Here is a 19,105-nt window from a genome sequence, read left to right on the forward strand (position 1 = left end):
GCTTAATCCCATTTAGTTCTTATAAACATGGCTATATTTTGGGGTTCTCTGTTTTTCATTGAGTTTTATTCCATACTAGACCACTCTGTTTTAATTTATCTTTATCTTTCGGTATATTTTGGTATGTTACTTAGTATATTTTGAAATGTGGTAGGGTAAGTCTCCTCCTCAAATTCTTTCAAAAACATTTTTGGCTGTTCTTGCACTTACAGGTAGTAAAGCATATTATTAATGTTAGTAGGTATACTCTTAATACTTGATATATCTTGGAACACAGAGATCATGATGATGATGATTATGAAGATAACAGTGGCCAACATTGACTGAGCACTTGTTATATGCTAGACCTTAAATTAAGCATTTAATATTGAACATTGCTTATTTAATTCTTGCAATAATCCTATGAGTCACGTTTTGTTTTTTATCATTTTACAAAGGAGGAAATATCAAAATCATTTTTTCAGATAGCCCAGAGCTTGCCTTACTTCTGTCAGTATTGCTAACTTTACCCCTTTCCGAGGTAAATCCTTTATGGCTAAGCAGAAATATGTTTGGTATTTCAGGAATCAGTGACCTTCAAGGATGTGATAGTGGACTTTACCCAGGAAGAATGGAAACAGCTGGATCCTGTACAGAGAGATTTATTCAGGGATGTGACATTGGAAAATTATACACATCTGGTCTCTATAGGTAAAGATGACTCCTCTGCATTAATATCTGGGGGTGTGGAGGAGGAGGGTGCTCTTGTGCTTAGGTGAGTTCTGCCATTAAGGAACCAAAGATTCCTAAACTTTGAAAGGCTCTGAAAAGGTTTCTCCTCTCTAGCAAGTGGAAGGACAAACTAATAATTTTTCTGAACCCAGATCAGTTCCCAAGTTATACCACATCTGGGAATGTATAACATGGAAGCTATATGTGCTTTATATGCTTTACTCCATCTGATTTGTCCACGTATCCTTTCCTCTAAAGACAAAGTGATGAGACTGAACTCTGATACAGCACTTTTCTCTCAGTGCAGACAGGTAACTTTTTTTTACCCCTATGAGCAGGACTCCAAGTTTCCAAACCTGATGTGATTTCCCAGTTAGAGCAAGGGACAGAGCCATGGACTGTGGAGCCCAGCATTCCAGTAGGTGCCCTTGGAGGTAAGTAATGGATACCCGGCAGATGCGTGTTATTGACACTAACCACCAGCCTGATGAGAGGATTTTACGTCTGAAATGTAGATGTACTTGCTTCTCTTTAAAGTGTCTCCTGTGGAGAATGGGAAGGCATCTGGACTCTCTTATGCTTTGTCAGAACACTAAATGTCTCAACATGTATTCTATTTTTGTACTCCTTTCAAAGGAGTTATTATCCTTCTTGCTTTTTTCTAAAGGCAACTTCTTGACATGGAATCTGGATTCCTCCTTTCCCAGCCTCCTTTGGGGCCCTGGTCTCATAAGTATTACCCCACTTTTCACCCTTACAGTGAAGGGTGAAATTATTACCCTTTTCACCCTTTTCTTTTTGGATCTACAGCCTCCACCCCCAGTACCTTCAAACAGAAATAGGTAATCTAAATTCCAAATACTTTTACTCAACACTGTTAATCTTTCTGGCCACCATCCAGTCTGCCTTCTTGCTTTCCCAACCAAACTGTGCAAAAGTGAGTTCCATACCTGTAGCCGTCATTTCTTCATCACCTGTTCCTGTCTTAATCTCATTGTGTAGCTTCTGATCGTATCACTTTATTGGACTGCCCTTGAAATTTTGAATAACTTTCTTGTAAACCATCAATTCCCAAACTGCACAGAGAGACTTCTTCAAAGATCTGACCCTGAAAAAATGTACAAACTTAGTCACTCTAGGTAAGGAATATATCTCCAGATTTAATGAGGTAGGAGTAGGGGGTCCTTTTTATGGGGAGAGACAATGCATGCCATGTTCAAATTTGGCAAGTACTGGATTAGCTAAAATTTAGCAGGTTTCTTACTGGAGGACCACTCAGAATTTTTTTTTTTTTTAATTTGTAGTTGGGAATTATAAATTTCCAACAGGGTGCATAGAATGTAACATTTCTCTCCCCTGTCCTCCTAACTGTGATTCCGTTTTTTTTTATACTGCACCTTTAAAATCTTTCTTTTAAAAGATGGTTTCATGGGACTTCCCTTGAGTCCAGTGGTTAAAACTCCTCCCTTCCAATGCAAGGGGCGTGGATTCGATCCCTGGTCGGGGAACTAAGATCCCACATGCTGTGCGGTGCGGCCAAAAAAAAAAAAGATGGTTTCATGGAACACAATTTAGAAAACTAATTTTTTAAAAATAAGAACTTTGTTAACTTGTGCTTACAGTTTGTCAACTTTTGGAAAGTTACACTGAGGTGGCCACTGGCCCTGGGCCTTGTCTGCATCATTTTCCTATCCTCTTCTCTAGGCTGTCTTGGTGACTTGGCCCCTGCAGAATCGTGATTGTATTCTGATATATATTCTGTCTTACCGGTCTACGTTGTTCTTTTGCAACCTGGATGTCAGCACCTTCTATTATCTCTCCATGCACAGGGGTGTCGAAATATTGTGGTCAGTGCCCTTCGACTTTGCATATAGTAAAGTGAGAATTGCTTCCTGCAGTAGGAATGGTGCTGTTCAGTCTGGCCCTCTGGAATTTTCTCCAATCCTTCATTCATTACCCCACCTCTGATATTCTGGTAACTCTTTTGGTTAGTGTGTAGACAATATGACAATGTGGATGATATTGGTCACAGTCTGTTGCATGTTTATTGCTTTCAACTGGAACTCCAACTTGAGCTAGAGATCAGTCACTCCCACACTCTTTTTGCCTTTAACAGCATCTGACTCCATGGTCTCCATATCCTTTTCCCTGTGAAGTACTTCCCAGGAGCTATTTTTTATGGCTATCTGCTGTACAAGTATATCCTTAGTGTCATTTTTGTTGATGAAAACATATCCATTTCTTATACTGATTGGCTGTTCCCCAAAACTTGTGTTACATTAATCATCTTGTCCCTGCTGGAGAAGCACTGCTGTTGTGAAGCTGCCTGCACTTCTGCATGCTGATGCATGCTGTACCATTTCCTATGGTACCAGGTATGGAGGGGATGGTAGGCAGCTCTAGGTCCCAGCCTTGCTTCTCATGTTTGCAGTGATAATGGTGGTGACAGTGACTGGGCTGGCAGCACAGGAGATTCAGGGTTCTCTGGGGGTCTGCTATACCTTCCCGTTACCAGTGGAACCAAAGAAATGCTGTTTTATTTTATTTTATTTTTAATTAACTAATTTATTTATTAAGTTGGCTGCGTTGGGTCTCCACTGCTGCACACGGGCTTTCTCTAGTTGCGGTGAGCGGGGGCTACTCTTCGTTGTGGTGCACAGGCTTCTCATTGTGGTGGCTTCTCTTGTTGTGGAGCACAGGCTCTAGGCACGCGGGCCTCAGTAGTTGTGGCACACGGGCTCAGTAGCTGTGGCTCGTGGGTTCTAGAGCACAGGCTCAGTAGTTGTGGCACGTGGGCTCAGCAGTTGTGGCGCATGGGCTTAGTTGCTTCACGGCATGTGGGATCTTCCCAGACCAGGGCTAGAACCCGTGTCCCCTGCATTGGCAGGCGGATTCTTAACCACTGCGCCACCAGGGAAGTCCAAGAAATGCTGTTTTAAACACAGCCTTTTTTTCTTTACTGAATCTGCCAGCATTGACTACCCTGTCATCTTTCTTGTCTTGGCACAAGACAAACTATACCATAGTAGACAATAGAGTAGTGTAACTCTATGTCCTGATTATGTACTTTTCTGGTTCTTTGTTTCTTTCTTTTTTTTTTTTTTTTAACATCTTTGGTTCTGTGTTTCTTATATTCTTTTGTTTGCTTGCTGAAAAACTGCTTTCTTTCATTAGCATATTTTATTCATCCCATTACCCTAAACACCCTCAAGGATCTTCCCCCATCGCTGCTTTTTTTTCACGTACATTCTTATGGCTTTAGCTATTCTTTTCCTTCTTCTTTTGAGCTGATATTTTCTATCCTATATTTGAACATTTTAGTTATCCTGCTACTTTTGGCATCTTCCACCCCCACAAATACCATTATAGTCTAGTCCTCCATTTCTCTTCCTAATTCTCAAAATGCCTAGTGTTGAACTCGTTATCTTCCTCCACCTAAATTATTTCCTCCACTATTTACAACTTTCTAATTTTAGCAGTGATATGACTATTTTGTCAGTTTTCTAGGCTAAAAACCATGGAGCCATAGTCATGTCTTGTGTTTATCCTGTCTTGAAATCATGGTTCTTAGACTTCTTGTTGCTGTTCACTGGCAAGGAATCCCAGTTCAGACTGCCTCCTTTAGAGTCAGTCCATCTCTGTCTCCTCTTATCTATCTGTGGTCACTTTCTAAATTTACTATCAACTTAAATGGAGTTCCCTTACTGGTTCTTAGAGATTATCTATGAAATTGAATTAGACATTCTCTTGCTACTCTCATATTTTATTTCTCATTCTCCTTAGCTCTTTCCAAATTTCTCCCCAAATAATAGGGCTGTGTTTGAAAATCCTCAGAATTTGCTGAGGGCTTTATTTTTGGTTTCATTAGGTCATTCCCACAATAACACTTTTGTTGTGTGTTTGTTTTTTTTCCCTCAATTCAGAGAATACTGACATTTTCTTTTTCTTTCAGACTGGGAGACAAGACCAGAAAATAGCGTATCAGTCTCAGAGCTGGACATTTCTGAAGAAGAGCCATCTCCAGAGGCAACAGTAGAAAAGCACAAAAGGGATGATCCTTGGAGTTCCAACGTCTTAGAAACTTGGGAATCTGAAGGCAGTTCAGAGAGGCAACAGACAAATGAACAGGCCCTGCCGAGGGAAACAAAAATAACTGACAAGACAATACCTACTTTGAAGAAAGACCATGTAAATAATGACTTTGAAAAAAGCATCAATGTGAGTTCAGACCTTTTAACACAAAAAGAAGTGTCTCCAGAAGAGACCTCTACTAAAACAAATGTCAAACAGAATTTAAAGCCGGTTAAAAAAGAGAAATCTTGTAAGTGCAATGAATGTGGGAAAGCTTTTAGTTATTGTTCAGCTCTTATTCGCCATCAGAGAACACATACTGGAGAGAAACCCTACAAATGTAATGAATGTGAAAAAGCCTTCAGCCGGAGTGAAAACCTTATAAACCATCAAAGAATTCATACTGGAGATAAACCATATAAATGTGATCAGTGTGGAAAAGGCTTCATTGAGGGTCCTTCTCTTACTCAACATCAAAGAATTCACACTGGAGAAAAACCCTATAAGTGTGATGAATGTGGGAAAGCCTTTAGTCAGAGGACCCATCTTGTTCAGCATCAGAGAATTCACACTGGTGAGAAACCATATACTTGTAATGAGTGTGGAAAAGCCTTTAGCCAGAGAGGCCACTTTATGGAACATCAGAAAATTCATACAGGAGAAAAACCTTTTAAATGTGACGAATGTGATAAAACCTTTACCAGGAGCACACACCTTACTCAACATCAAAAAATTCATACTGGAGAGAAAACCTATAAATGTAATGAATGTGGGAAGGCTTTCAATGGACCCTCAACATTTATACGTCATCATATGATTCATACTGGTGAAAAACCATATGAATGCAATGAATGTGGAAAAGCCTTCAGTCAGCACTCAAACCTCACTCAACATCAGAAAACACATACTGGGGAGAAACCTTATGATTGTGCTGAATGTGGGAAATCCTTTAGTTACTGGTCATCCCTTGCTCAACATCTAAAAATTCATACTGGAGAAAAACCTTACAAATGCAATGAATGTGGAAAGGCCTTCAGTTATTGCTCATCCCTTACTCAGCATCGGAGAATTCACACCAGAGAAAAGCCCTTTGAATGCAATGAGTGTGGAAAGGCTTTCAGTTATCTCTCAAACCTTAATCAACATCAGAAGACTCATACCCAAGAGAAAGCTTATGAATGTAAGGAATGTGGGAAAGCCTTTATTCGGAGTTCATCTCTTGCTAAACATGAAAGAATTCATACTGGTGAGAAACCCTATCAGTGTCACGAATGTGGGAAAACCTTCAGTTATGGCTCATCCCTTATTCAGCATAGGAAAATACATACTGGAGAAAGACCTTACAAGTGTAATGAATGTGGGCGAGCCTTCAACCAGAACATACACCTTACGCAACATAAGAGAATTCACACAGGAGCAAAGCCTTATGAGTGTGCCAAGTGTGGCAAAGCCTTTCGACATTGTTCATCTCTGGCTCAACATCAAAAAACTCACACAGAAGAAAAACCCTACCAGTGTAATAAGTGTGAAAAGGCCTTTAGCCAGAGCTCCCATCTGGCTCAGCATCAACGAATTCACACTGGAGAGAAACCCTATAAATGCAATGAATGTGACAAATCCTTTAGCCGGAGCACTCATCTGACTGAACATCAGAATACTCATACTGGAGAGAAACCTTACAACTGTAATGAATGCAGGAAGACTTTCAGCCAGAGCACTTACCTCATTCAGCATCAGAGAATTCATTCAGGAGAGAAGCCCTTTGGATGTAATGATTGTGGAAAGGCTTTCAGATATCGTTCTGCTCTCAACAAACATCAGAGACTGCACCCTGGCATATGACTCTTCTAGGAACATCGTAAACATAGGGGATGCATTTACTCTAGTTTGTCCTTTTAAGTACAGAAGAATCAGGGTGGATTGAGAAACTGCCAAAAATATTTTTACTTGTCACTGTCATGCTGTGGAATGGAAAGTACATTGAGCTGAAGTAAGCCAATTACGTTGTTAAGCAACTTAGTGACATTGGCAAATTCAGCCATTTTAAGCTTCAGTTTCCTCTGTGAAATGAGGGATTTGGAGTAGGTCATTTCAAAGGTCGTTTGGAGTTTTATATTCGGTTTTGTATATTCACAATATATTCTTGAATAGGATTATTGTACATCAGCATTTTGCTATGTTGCATCTAGAATGTATGCATTTATGCATGTTTTGCCAATAGAAAGCATTTTTGTTTCAGTAACTAGACTGGAGATCTATCATGCTCCTGTTCTAACACATTTAAGTTCTTTAAGTAACCAGTTCCTAATAAAAAGAATTGTAAAGTACCCTCAAATTAATAATTCAGTAATACATAATGGCTTAATTCAGTACAAGTATTAAACCTTCCTATTATTTTCTCTCCTAGTATGTTTTAACATTCTAGAGGTTTATCACAACTACATAGATCCTCTACTACAGCTTAAACCTGTGTTATTTAACCCCAGTTACATAGTGGAATCACTTCAGGAACTTTATAAAATTCTGTTGCCAAGACCCCACCCCCAGTGACTGATTGGCCTAGGGAGTGGGATCCTGGCTTCAGTGTCTTTTTTTAAACTCCTAATGTGTACCCTGGAAAGAACAACTGGATTACATTTCAGTACTCACTTCCTTAGTAGCTTCTTGTGACTCCTCCTAGAAGCTCACAGATTAGCTGTTCAGTACACATAATGTACTGAAGGAGATGTACACATAATGTAATTTTGACTGTTACCTTGTTTTGTAAATTGGTTTCTCATGAACTTTGAGAGGTAAGGTCAAATTTGTTTCCTTACCAAAGTACAGAAATTAAACGGCTGTATAAAATAATGGTCATTTTACTTGCTTTTCCTTGGCCACCTGATACCATAAGCAGATGACAGTGTGAGTGACACTTCTGAAGATGGGCAGCCCACAGCCTGCATGGTCATTTGTGGCAACCCTGGTCAAGATAACATTTGAGGCAGAAATAAATATGGGTCTAGCCATAAAGAGATGGGCCCTTATATTTTTTCTAGATACAGTCTAATTATCAGGTCTGCTCTTTTAAGAGTAACTGACAATTTCCTAGCCTGGCCTTGAGAATAGGAGCTCTGAGAACAGGAGGTAGCACAGAAGTTGACCATTATTTATATAAAAGGAGTTCAAGACTCTTCCCACAAAGGAGGTTTGGGGGAGTGGGTGTTGCGGCTTTCTTCAAGTGAAAACAAAAAATGCAGTCATTTTTGCTTATATAAATGCCAGTGACCTGCATCAGAATTTTGTCACCTCCTTAAAGAAGATGCCAGACAGTGAAGAACAGAGTTCAGGAGATAAAGTAGCCATTTAAATCTCAGGACTTTTTTCTGTCATAGTTTTGAAACATCTATGAAGAAATGTCATCTTGGTATTTCCTAATTTCTCAAGGCTTCCATTATGTAGGAATTTATTTATCCCATAGCAGAGAGGTGGACATTAGCAGAGAGGAATGGATCTCAGGTTATAGGATATGCTTTGGTTGCAATCTGAGCCACTCCCACAGTATAAGGAAATGAAGTTTCTATATCCAGGTGAAGGGTCCTCCTGTTTCAAAGGAGATCCCAAAATAGTGAACACCAGAGTCTGCCTGGAATGGACAAAAAGACTCTTGTCCTTTTGCCACTATGATTCCTATATGAGGGAACAGAATTTATTTGGGAATTTGTCATTAACCATGGAAGATCCTACTTTGTTCCATTAATTTGATCTATTCATAGGTACCATCAGATCAAATGCAGGGCACCGAGAATGTGTGATCACTATCTGGAGGTTGCTTGTTAGTTCCGAGTTCCTTACCAGGACCTCCTGTTTTAAGATCACTCATGCAAGTGGTTACTATAGGGCCTGGCCAGCGTGGGCAGTTTCGGTCAGTGGTTCCCCTAACAATATGACAAGAGAAAAGTCAAAGAAGTTTACCTCTCTCTGGATTTGTTTACATCTCAAGAAGATGGTGTGGAGAGGGGAGGGAAAGGGGGACTGATATGAATGACCTCACAGTGTGATGGAACCTGTATTCTAGACCCTGTCTTGGACACACCTCTGCCTCAGATGGGCTCAGGTGGGTGCCTGGGCCATGGATGAACTCACCCTTGCACAGGGGCATTCATCTTGATCTTGGACTAGTGAGAAAGCATGAAGGCTCAAGGTCCAGGTCCAAAAAATATCATTACTGAGGCCTCTGAGCAATGTAGTTCTGAGCAGATTACTTTGGGGCCAGGAGAAATCTGGAACCACAGTTCTGGGAGGCTTATGGCCCAGCATTGCCCAAGATCCCACCTGCCGCGGAGCAACTAGGCCCGTGAGCCACAATTACTGAGCCTGCGCGTCTGGAGCCTGTGCTCCGCAACAAGAGAGGCCGCGATAGTGAGAGGCCTGTGCATCGCGATGAAGAGTGGCCCCCACGTGCCGCAACTAGAGGAAGCCCTCGCGCAGAAACGAAGACCCAACACAACCATAAATAAATAAATAAATAAATAAAAATTGTATAACTTAAAAAAAAAAAAAAAAGATTTATTTTCACAGTTCTGGAGTCCAGAAGTCTGAAATCAGTTTCACTAGGCCAATCTCAAGGTGTTGGCTGGGTCACACTCCTTCTGGAAGCTCTAGGGGAGAATTAGCTTGGTGGCTAAAGCAGCATGTGAATTTAATGAGGATGTTTTTAAATAGGAGAGACCTACTAGACTTGTTTAAAGTGATAATGAAATGAGTCACTAGAAAAGGAGAGATTGAAAAGTGGAAAGAGTGTGAGAGCAAAGTCCTAAAGGAGGCAGAAAGAAATGGTGTCTCTGACAATGTTGGGATGGATAGAAGCTAAGTGGTGGGCGTGGAAAGTGTGAAGGACAGAAGGTTGTGCGTGGGGAGCAGATGGCAGGCACCTTTTAAAGGCAGAGTCGGAGGAGGACTTCTGGAACAAGAATTAAAAAGGGAAGGATAAGATTCACCGGTGGGAGAGGAAAAGCATGGGCAGCAGATGCTGTATTACCCACAAGCGCGGGGATTCCTGCCTGCCAAGACCCCAGAGTTCCAGATAAAAGGCAGAATGTTTGCTGGATGATTCATCCACGTGGACATTAATTGATTCAACAAATGTTTACTGAGCAGTTACTCTGTCAGGCACATTGATGTCACTCAGAATGAAATGAGACGTGAAATACAGCAGAAAACTATAAGCCAGATGCCAAAGTCATGTACATAGGAGAGATCAGGAGGAGACTGAGATGCAGGAGAGCATGAAGGTAAAAGGAGTGTTCTGTAAAGAGTTGAGACTTAGTTTCAGAGGTACTGTGAAAAAACTAATCAGAAGATGGGTCCCAGGAAAAGGAATCAGTCAGCATTACAGAAATGACAATGGAAGTGAAAATTCTTCATTTGGGCAGTGGTCAAAGGATGACTTGAACATGAGGTTGGAAGGAATTAGCTGGCCACACTGCTCCAAGAGGAATGCTAGTATACATTAAAAAAAAAAAATTATTACAGAAAATTTCAAATAGACACAAAATAGAAAAATGAACTTCAGTGTATTCTTCACCCAGATTAAACAATAATCAACATTTGCCAGTCTTGTTTAGCAATCCCTCCCTGACTCCCCACTTTTATTTATTCCTGTAATATTTTAAAGTTAGACCCAGACATCATTTGTCAGGTCAGTATTTATCTTTTAACCAATAAGGACTTATTCTTCCTTTTAAACATAACCATAATATCATTATCACAACTAATAAAATTAACAGTAATTTTTAAAGTTGTTTTGACAACAGCAGACTGAAGCATTTGCTAGGGGTTCTAAATAAAAACACTGGTGTTTAGGAAGCCTGAAAAGAAATGCTAATACAGGGACAGGATTAGTTCTTTGATGGTACCATTAAAAATTATTTTGGAAAATATTAACATGGGGAAAGTTCAAGATGTATGTATATAGTAAATCCTTTGTTACGTATAAACTATAACTTTTTTGTTATGTATAAACGTGTACACACAATCCATCTCCATATCTAGCATATGCAGATACACAGATATAAGAAGAAAAAAAAAAGTCTGAAAGAACATTTACTAATATGTCCAGGGATTATATGAGTGATGGGACCAGTGTTTATTTTTTGCTTTTCATCCCTTTATGCTTTTCAGGGTGTGTGCGTGTGTGTGTGTGTCAGGGTGAGGGGTTGGGTGGCAGGGAGAATGTTGAGGAAGGATCGTGGCCTCTTTAAAGGAGCTGAATTAATATTTAGCGAAGAAAGTGACTCATCTTCAATCTCACAGTCCACAAATCAGAAAAGCGGATTAATACAGAGTAGGCACGGAAAACACATGTTAAATGAATAAAATCTAACGGAAAAGAGTGGAAGCTTCACTCTGATTTATCAATTTTTTAGAAAAAGAAGTGACAGAGATTCAAGCTAGGATACCATCCAGAAACGTGGCGTGGCACCGCCCACCCCGACAGCCTTTAGAATCTTCAGCAGAAAGTCGATGACGTCACATAAGGTTTTCAGTAAGGATGGGAGTTGGTCCTAAGACTTCTGGGAAATGGAGTCTGGGCGCTGTGACGACTGCGAGTCTCCGAGGTTTCTGGGAATTGTAGTTCTCAGATGTAGTATCAGCTCTTTGGCCGATCTTGCTTCAGAGCGCCCCTGGGGAAGCGAGAAGATGGCGTCTGGGGTGGTCGCTGGCCCCCATCGGGTGGTTCTAGGAGTGGCCATCGCAGCCTTGATGGGGGGAACTGGAGCACACAACGGTCACCATGAAAGTCCGGGAGCACAGCCAAAGCGCAGAGCTCTGAGGCTCTTACCCCCGCGGTGGTCTTCGCACTCTCGCGCCTCCTTCCCTACCCGGGTTCCCGAGGAATGGCCTAGGCGTCCGGACGAGCGAGGACTGGGAAGGCAGCTGGCCTCCGCGGGAGCCCCTGCAGGGCTCGCAGAAGAGGGCCCACGCCGAGCGCCTGGATGTGGGCTCCGTGCAAAGACGGAGATTATTTTGAAGACATTGTTCAGTGTGAGTCTAGTCACAGTGCTTTTGGCTGCATTGGAAAACCCTCTGTTTCTCCTTAGAATAAAGCTCCCCACACCAGATCAGTCTTATCTTCTGACCCGATTTCCCCACCAGAAATCCCAAAAGTTTTTGGTTCCAAATCGACTTTAAAGATGCAAGTTAATCATATCAGGCGTTCAGCTTTTTAATGTTTTGTATTCATGGCTAACTGCTGAGTGTGTATCAGAAATTCCTCCCTCCATACACTAGGTAGCTTACAGGAAAGTTAACAACGGCAACTAAGGAAGTGCTGGTCTCTCTTCTACCTTGCCCGTATCTAGTCACCAGTTTCATAGGATCCTTCCTTTATACTGTCTCTTCATCTGACCACTGCTCTGTTCCACAATACCACTATTCTAATACTTCAGCTCCTCACCTAGTTTCTGCGTGCTGTCTCTCTCATTTCCAAACCACCTTGTCTCCTCTACCAAATTAATCTTCTCCCCCAAACCAAATTTTTATTACCATGATCAAAAACCTCCTGTAATTCCCTCATTGCCTAAATGATTAAATCCACACACAAGCTAGTACTCAGGGCAGCCACTGTCTAGTTATCCAATTCCAAATAAACTTTTTCATTTTTATTTCACTGAACTCCCTGCCATAGACAGTCCAGTTCATCTATTGGAACAAACAGAGCATTTTCCCACCTCTATGCCTTTACTTACACAGTTCTTTCTTTCCCAGATCTTGCCAGGGCCCAGCTCAAGAGATCCAGTAGTGGGGTCAAATCCTGATCCTTGGGTAAGCTATTTAACATCTGTAAATTTCAGTTTCTTCATCCCATAATGTGGTAAATTAAGAGACTCAAATGTGTAAAAAGAGCTTTTCTTCTGGCACCCAGTAATTACTTGATTATCTCTACCCTCTGCTCCTTCTAACCCCACTCCACCCCAAGAAGAATCTTTATATTTGCCTTTCTGAGACTTCTCCTGTGAACTAAATATTTATTCACTGGAAAACATACTATATGCTAGGTGTTGTAGAGAACACATAATTTAATATTAATTTTTTGTTATCAAGCACATTGTATAATTACATGAAGGCCAGTGGAGAAATTCATCTTAACTCTATTAGGCTTTCCTTGAAGAATGGACATTTTCTCCCCTTCCAAATACAATGTAAGCAAATGACCATCTCACTTTCATACCTGAATAACTATCTGGCATACCATAATTTGTCATAATCTTGATCTTCTAGGCATTTTCTTCTTTAATACTGATTTGTATTTTTTTCAGTTTTGTATTTTATCATATCGTGTAAGCTGCCTTGAGTCATTTTTGACACACAATAGAGTTATAATAAAATAGATGACAATTGTCTGTGATGGCAGTTAGAAGAAATATCTTCTTACTTATTTGATTGTGATCCTAGTTTTCCATTCTGTGGAGTTACAGACCCTTTAGGGATGAAATAAAAGACTACAGGCAGATATGAAGGAATAGAATCATAACAATTAGCATTTATTGAACACTTACTATATGTTAGGCACTGTTTTCATCACTTTATATGAATAAACCCACCTACTCCTTAAAACAGTCTCATGAAGTGGAAAGCCAAGAGGCCAGCATCCCAGGAGCTCTGAAGGAGAGTCAGTCCCAAGGCTTAATGTATATAATTCAAGGTAGGACAAAAAGGACCAAAATATTTATGAGGTAATCTCTCCATTCAAAAGAGTAAAGTGACTGCATTATTAAATTAAACCCTCCTGATTTAGATTAAAACTACAATCCAGGCCTGTATTGTACTAAGCATTAGATGGGGCTTCTAAGAGATTTAAGACAATTTCTAACTTCAAAAAAGTTCATGGAAAAAAGCACCTGACAGAACCAGAGAACAGAAAAAGAAAGTATGTAATACAGGAGAATAAGGCAAACCATCACTGTAAAGGATTTCTAAGAAGCGGGGGGGGGGGGGGGGGGGACTGAAATTATCACAGAGGAGGCAGGACCTGACCAGGGCCTTTTATAAAGTATGGATAGATTTCTGGAGATACAGGGAGGAAAGCAGGGTATGTAAAAGGGTGCCACGGAATAGTTTGAAGAGGAGCCAAGTGTGAAGAGAAAGGGTGTCGTAGAGACAAAGGACAGGGCTGCCCAGTTGTACTGGGGAGTAATGGAAAATAAGTAAATAGATCCAACTGTGCAAGGTCTTCAAGTTAAAGCACTTTGAACTTTTTCCTTGGGACAATGGGAAACTGTGGATTCTTTCTGAACCAAGTGATAGTTTAGTCAGGCAGCTATATAAAGACAGGGAGACAAGAGCAGCAACAATGTGTTTACTCTGGTAATCTAGACCCAAACTACTGAGGACTTGGCAGCAGCAGTAGGAATAGAGAGAAAGAAATCAACTATCAAGACATTTCAAATAAATCCTAGCAGACTGATTACCCAGGATAGATAAAGAGGAATCAGTAAGCAATAATTATGGGGCATTTAGTGACTACTCAGCACTGTGTGATGTTTTATAGGGATCTAAAGCAAGATTTCTGTTTTCAAGAAGCTTACAATCTAATTGAATAACATGAAGTACTATAAGCCAATAAAATGAAATTATTCTGGTCCAACTCTTGCCCAGAGTCACAGAGCTGATCATTGTTAATCAAAGAAGTGCTGTAAGGTAGGAAAAGTGTGGATCAGCACAGAACAATGGATCCCAGAAGCTCACGTTTTAAGGCATAGGAGTGGCCAAAAGTGCCAATTCTGCAAATGTCAAGTAGGAAAAGGACTGAGAAAGAGGCATGGAGTTTGTCTTTGACAGATCAGCTTAACAAGGCTGGTGAGAGTCAGAACCAGATGGTATATGTTTCATGAAGTCTGTAAACAAAAGAAAAGTTTTTAAAATAGGGCAGCAATTTTTTAAAAGATAATGGAGGAGCTAAGATTTTTAGGACCTTCTTGGTAAGGATAAGATAAGATAACACTGGGATTAGTTAGGCACATTAGAACTATGGGCTATACTTTGAGGAAACTATGCTATAGCAAAAAAGGTAAGGGAGGAATGAAGAGAAAAATTTGTCCATATTAATTTGAGACTGAATTTTTTATCCCCAAACTGGTGGGAATTTTTTGTCCTAATCTGAAGCCAGCTCCTTCTCTTCTGCTACTGGAGCCAGCAAGCATGAAAATACACACACATGGGATTTCCTCTTTTAAGTGAAGGAGCTGATGTGGTTGGGAAAGAGAGGGTTCACTGGTTGTTCAGGGACCCAAGCTCCATGGAATAGATAAGGTGAGGAACTGCAAGGTGTTAGGTAGCTGTATATTCTAAGTTGGAGCCCTCCAGAATATTAGGGTGAATACGTTAGGTTTTAAAAGTCATCCCCTTGTTGGATTGATCACTCATTTGAGTATTTAGTTTACAAAAAGGAAGGAAGACTAGCTTGAAACTGGCTTAGAGCTAGCTAGTAGGAAGGAAAATTCAAACAAGTATATATGTTTCTTTTCAGCTGTGGGAGGTTATGCTGTGTGCTCTTGTGCTAACATGAAGGAAAGCACAGATATTACTCTTTAGTGTGAAGTTGCTGATGTCTGATGAGAGATGAACTCTGACTGAAGGTTTTCCCACAGTTATTACACTTGTAAGGCTTCTCTCCCGTATGAGTTCTCTGGTGAATAATAAGGGAGGAGCTCCGACTGAAGCCCTTTCCACACTCTCTACACTCGTGGGGCTTTTCTCCAGTGTGTATTCTCTGATGTTCAACAAGAGATGAGCTCCGACTGAATACTTTCCCACAGTTACTGCACTCATAGGGGTTCTCCCCAGTGTGTGTTCTCTGATGTTCAGTAAGAGATGAGATCCAACTGAAAGCTTTTCCACATTCACTGCATTCATAGGGATTCTCTCCAGTGTGTATTCGTTGATGCTGAATTATGGTTGAACGGTCACTGAAGGCTTTCCCACATTCATTACATTTGTAAGGTTTTTCTTGAGTATGAGTTCGCTGATGCTGACTAAGGTTAGTGCTTCGGCTAAAGGCTTTTCCACATTCACTACATTCATATGGTTTTTCTCCAGTATGGATCCTCTGATGTAGACTAAGGTGTGTACTCCGGCTAAAAGCTTTTCCACATTCACTGCATTCATAAGGTTTCTCTCCGGTGTGAGTTCTTTGATGTTCAATAAGGTGTGTACTTCGGCTAAAAGTTTTCCCACATTCATTGCATGCAAAAGGCTTTTCTCCACCATGAATTCTACTGTGGACAATAAGGTCTGATTGGTAACTAAAGGCTTTACCACATTCATTGCATTTACAAGGTTTCCTTTGCAGAAAGAGTTTTTGGTGTTTAATTAAGCCTGAATTATCTTTGGAGTTTTTCCTAGATACGGGGGACATGGCTCCCTTTGGAATTTTCTGCCGTGTATTAAGTTTTGAGCTTGGACTAAATTCACTGGATTCAGGGCCTCTCTCCCTAGTGAAAATTTCCTTGAGGGTCACTGACACTTTTCTGATTGCTGTTTTCTCAAAAGAAGATTTCTTCTGTGTAGGACATTTTGTCTGCCTTGACAACTGGCCCTCACTTTTACAGACTTCTTCATTCATAGGATGTTGGGCAGTATTCCTTCGGAGACTTTCCATTGCTGACCCTGAAAACTCTAGTTCTTCAGAAATAGCCTGATTGGTGTTGATGCTTTGGTTCAGTTCAAATCTCCCTATCTGAAAGACATTTAAAGTGCAAATGTCACCTGTGTTTAGTGTGGAGAGCAAGGAAAATAAACCAGCAGAAAAAAAAAAGACAACTAATTTGCAATTCATGCACCCTGACAACTTTATATGGGCAGAAACTTAAAAGGGACAATGAAAGAGAAGTGAACAAGGCCAGAAGTGATAACAGAGTTTTCACAGTGGGTGCACAGAGACATCAAGAAATACAGGTAGGGGCGTGGGTAATATGCTGAGCCCCCAAAATGGACATGAGCAGATATATCAATTGATGAGCAGAGAATAGGGGATTAGAAAGTAAAATGAGCTATTAACTATTGTAGCCAATTAGTTATGGTAAATGAGAGAAAGGAAAGGGATGAGAAAAGTAAAGACTCTCAAATGTAGAAAACATAACCACCACCCCCGTGCCAAAATACAAAAAGTGAGGAAGCCTGTATCAAGCTTGGATGTAACCATTCTCTTGGCAAAGAGAGAAAACAGAATTTCAGAAATTATAACTATTACCCTGCTATCCCCATTTGATCTCCCTTTGATCCCCCAACCCTTCTTCCAGCTAGTTTAGGTATTCTTCTAAACAAGTCTACAACCACAGAATTCAGAGGATTAACAGAGCTCATCATGACAGATCTTAACTTAGAGTTCATCAAGGCCAACTTGCTTATTTGACAGATAGAAAACAGAGTGAGTAACTTAAGTCACCCAGCAAATTGCAAGAGCTTAGACTAGAACTCATGTCTCCGAAATTTCAGATTGGTGGCCTTTTCATGATACTACTCACCTAGACAGATATTTTTGGTCACTCCCCTCTTCAGCTCCCTGAAGATCCAGTGTCTACAGTTGTTCTTTCTCCAACTGGGTGATCATGTCCAATTCACATGCTGGGATTCCTGCTGATTGGAAATGATTTAACACAAGGCTATTGGTGCTGGAGACACAGGGCTATTGAGAGCTCAACATTAATGCTTTGATCTATAGAAAAGATAGTGTGTGGGAATTCCCTGGCGGTCCAGTGGTTAGGACTCCGTGCTTTCACTGCCGAGGGCCTAGGTTCAATCCCTGGTTGGGGAACTAAGATGCCACAAGCCTCACAGTGCAGCCAAAAAAAACCCCACAAACAAACAAACAAAAACCATAGTGTGCATTTTTAGAGGCTGTGGCAGGAGGGGCTGGAGAAAATGGGTATCTGAAAGTTCTGGGCTAAAACTGGTTCCAAAAGAAAGGTTATACACATATCCATCAGAATCACTTATGGAACTTGTTACTCTAGATACTGGGCGTTACCTCAGACCTAGTTAAGTACAATGAGGCCCAGGCATTTGTATTTATTAAGTTTATATGACTCGACAAGTTGAATTGTCCAAAATGAACCTTAGAAACACTCTCTAGGTTGCCTGAAAAATGTGTTCACTGGGACCAGCCTTTCTACCAAACATTCTTCTCACAGCCAGAGGGTCTAAAACATAAACTCAGCTTCCCTTAGGACAGGTGACTTCTTCCTTCTGCTAGAAGGGCCAACACTTCCCAAGGATCTCAAGGTTTCCAGGTATTAGGCAGCTAGCTTTCCCAGATGATTCCTGTAAAAAGCTGGCACCCCACATTCAGACTGTACCAAGCAGTCTGTTTATCTCCCCACTCACAAGGTTGTTCTAACACTTGCCTTACAATAAGGAAGAGCAGCAAGGCCCTCTCCTAGAATACTGACCTACACTGAGTGTCTAGCAGAGCATCCTGGCTCTGTTGGTAAAATGGGGAGGATATGGGAATCTGTGCCTACTCTTCCAGCCCTTCTCTGGACTCTGTTTCCCCACTGAAGTTTTTTCTTTAACCCATTCTCTTGTAAATTCATTCAGAGCCCTTGGGCATGACAGTAGGCAACAAATTGTAAAATAGTTCCCCTAATGTTTCTGCTCACAGCACAATTTAAGATCCACTAGGTTAAGAGTTGATCTGGTTTCAAAAGTCTTGCCTTTCTCAGAGACTGTGAACCTCCCATATGTGGAAATGAATCTTGGAGGATGTTCACGAAGAAGCCATCCATGGAGAACCTCAAGAGCAACATGACGATGCTGTCTGTGTCCAGCTTTGCGAAGAACATGCCTTTCAACTGAAAGCAGGGAACACAAAACTCTACCACTGGGTTGGCTGAGAAGTCAGATTTTCTAATTTATTTAGAACCTTGCAATAAAATCCAGTTGCACACTTTTTGGCGCTAACATTCCTTAGTAGGCATTTGTCTTACTGCTTAGGTTGGCTGGCCTACATTCTTGCAGCCCAGATCCTTAAGCTACTCCATCATTATTCTATTGGCAGTTCACTGTTACTTCTCTCCTCTATTACAGTAATCCTCAAGGCAGCAATATCACCTCCTAGGGAGAGTTTTGGGAATTTGTGAGGGTTTGTGTGTGTGGTTTTTTTTGTTTTGGTTTTGGTTTTGGTTGTCATATTGATTGAATGGGGCTATTAGAATTTAGTGGGGGTCAGGGATTCCTGTAAAACAAAGAATGTCCCTTATCCTGCCAGACTTTCAAAAGAGTTGTTAATGGTTACCTGAGACTGGAACTACTTTACAAATAAATACAAAGTATTTTGCACAAC

At 40.8% G+C, this 19,105-nt stretch overlaps 1 protein-coding gene across 7 annotated transcripts in view; it reads left to right on the plus strand.

The window, feature by feature from the left end:
- Positions 1-19,105, plus strand: part of ZNF184 (zinc finger protein 184) — a 73,463-nt gene that overhangs the window by 10,948 nt on the left and 43,410 nt on the right. For 6 of the 7 annotated variants that reach the window (XM_082346877.1, XM_082346873.1, XM_082346874.1 and 3 more), the window contains 4 exons: positions 564-690; positions 1,050-1,145; positions 4,664-11,808; positions 12,532-12,588. In XM_082346877.1, coding sequence (XP_082203003.1) covers positions 564-690; positions 1,050-1,145; positions 4,664-6,624 — 2,184 coding nt within the window. In that variant the 3' untranslated portion in view covers positions 6,625-11,808; positions 12,532-12,588. The remainder of the gene's footprint in view (positions 1-563; positions 691-1,049; positions 1,146-4,663; positions 11,809-12,531; positions 12,589-19,105) is intronic. The other variant, XM_082346879.1, reaches the window with a different exon arrangement.

This window comes from Balaenoptera borealis, assembly GCF_965194805.1.
Source record: "Balaenoptera borealis genome assembly, chromosome: 12".
NCBI lineage: Eukaryota > Metazoa > Chordata > Mammalia > Artiodactyla > Balaenopteridae > Balaenoptera > Balaenoptera borealis.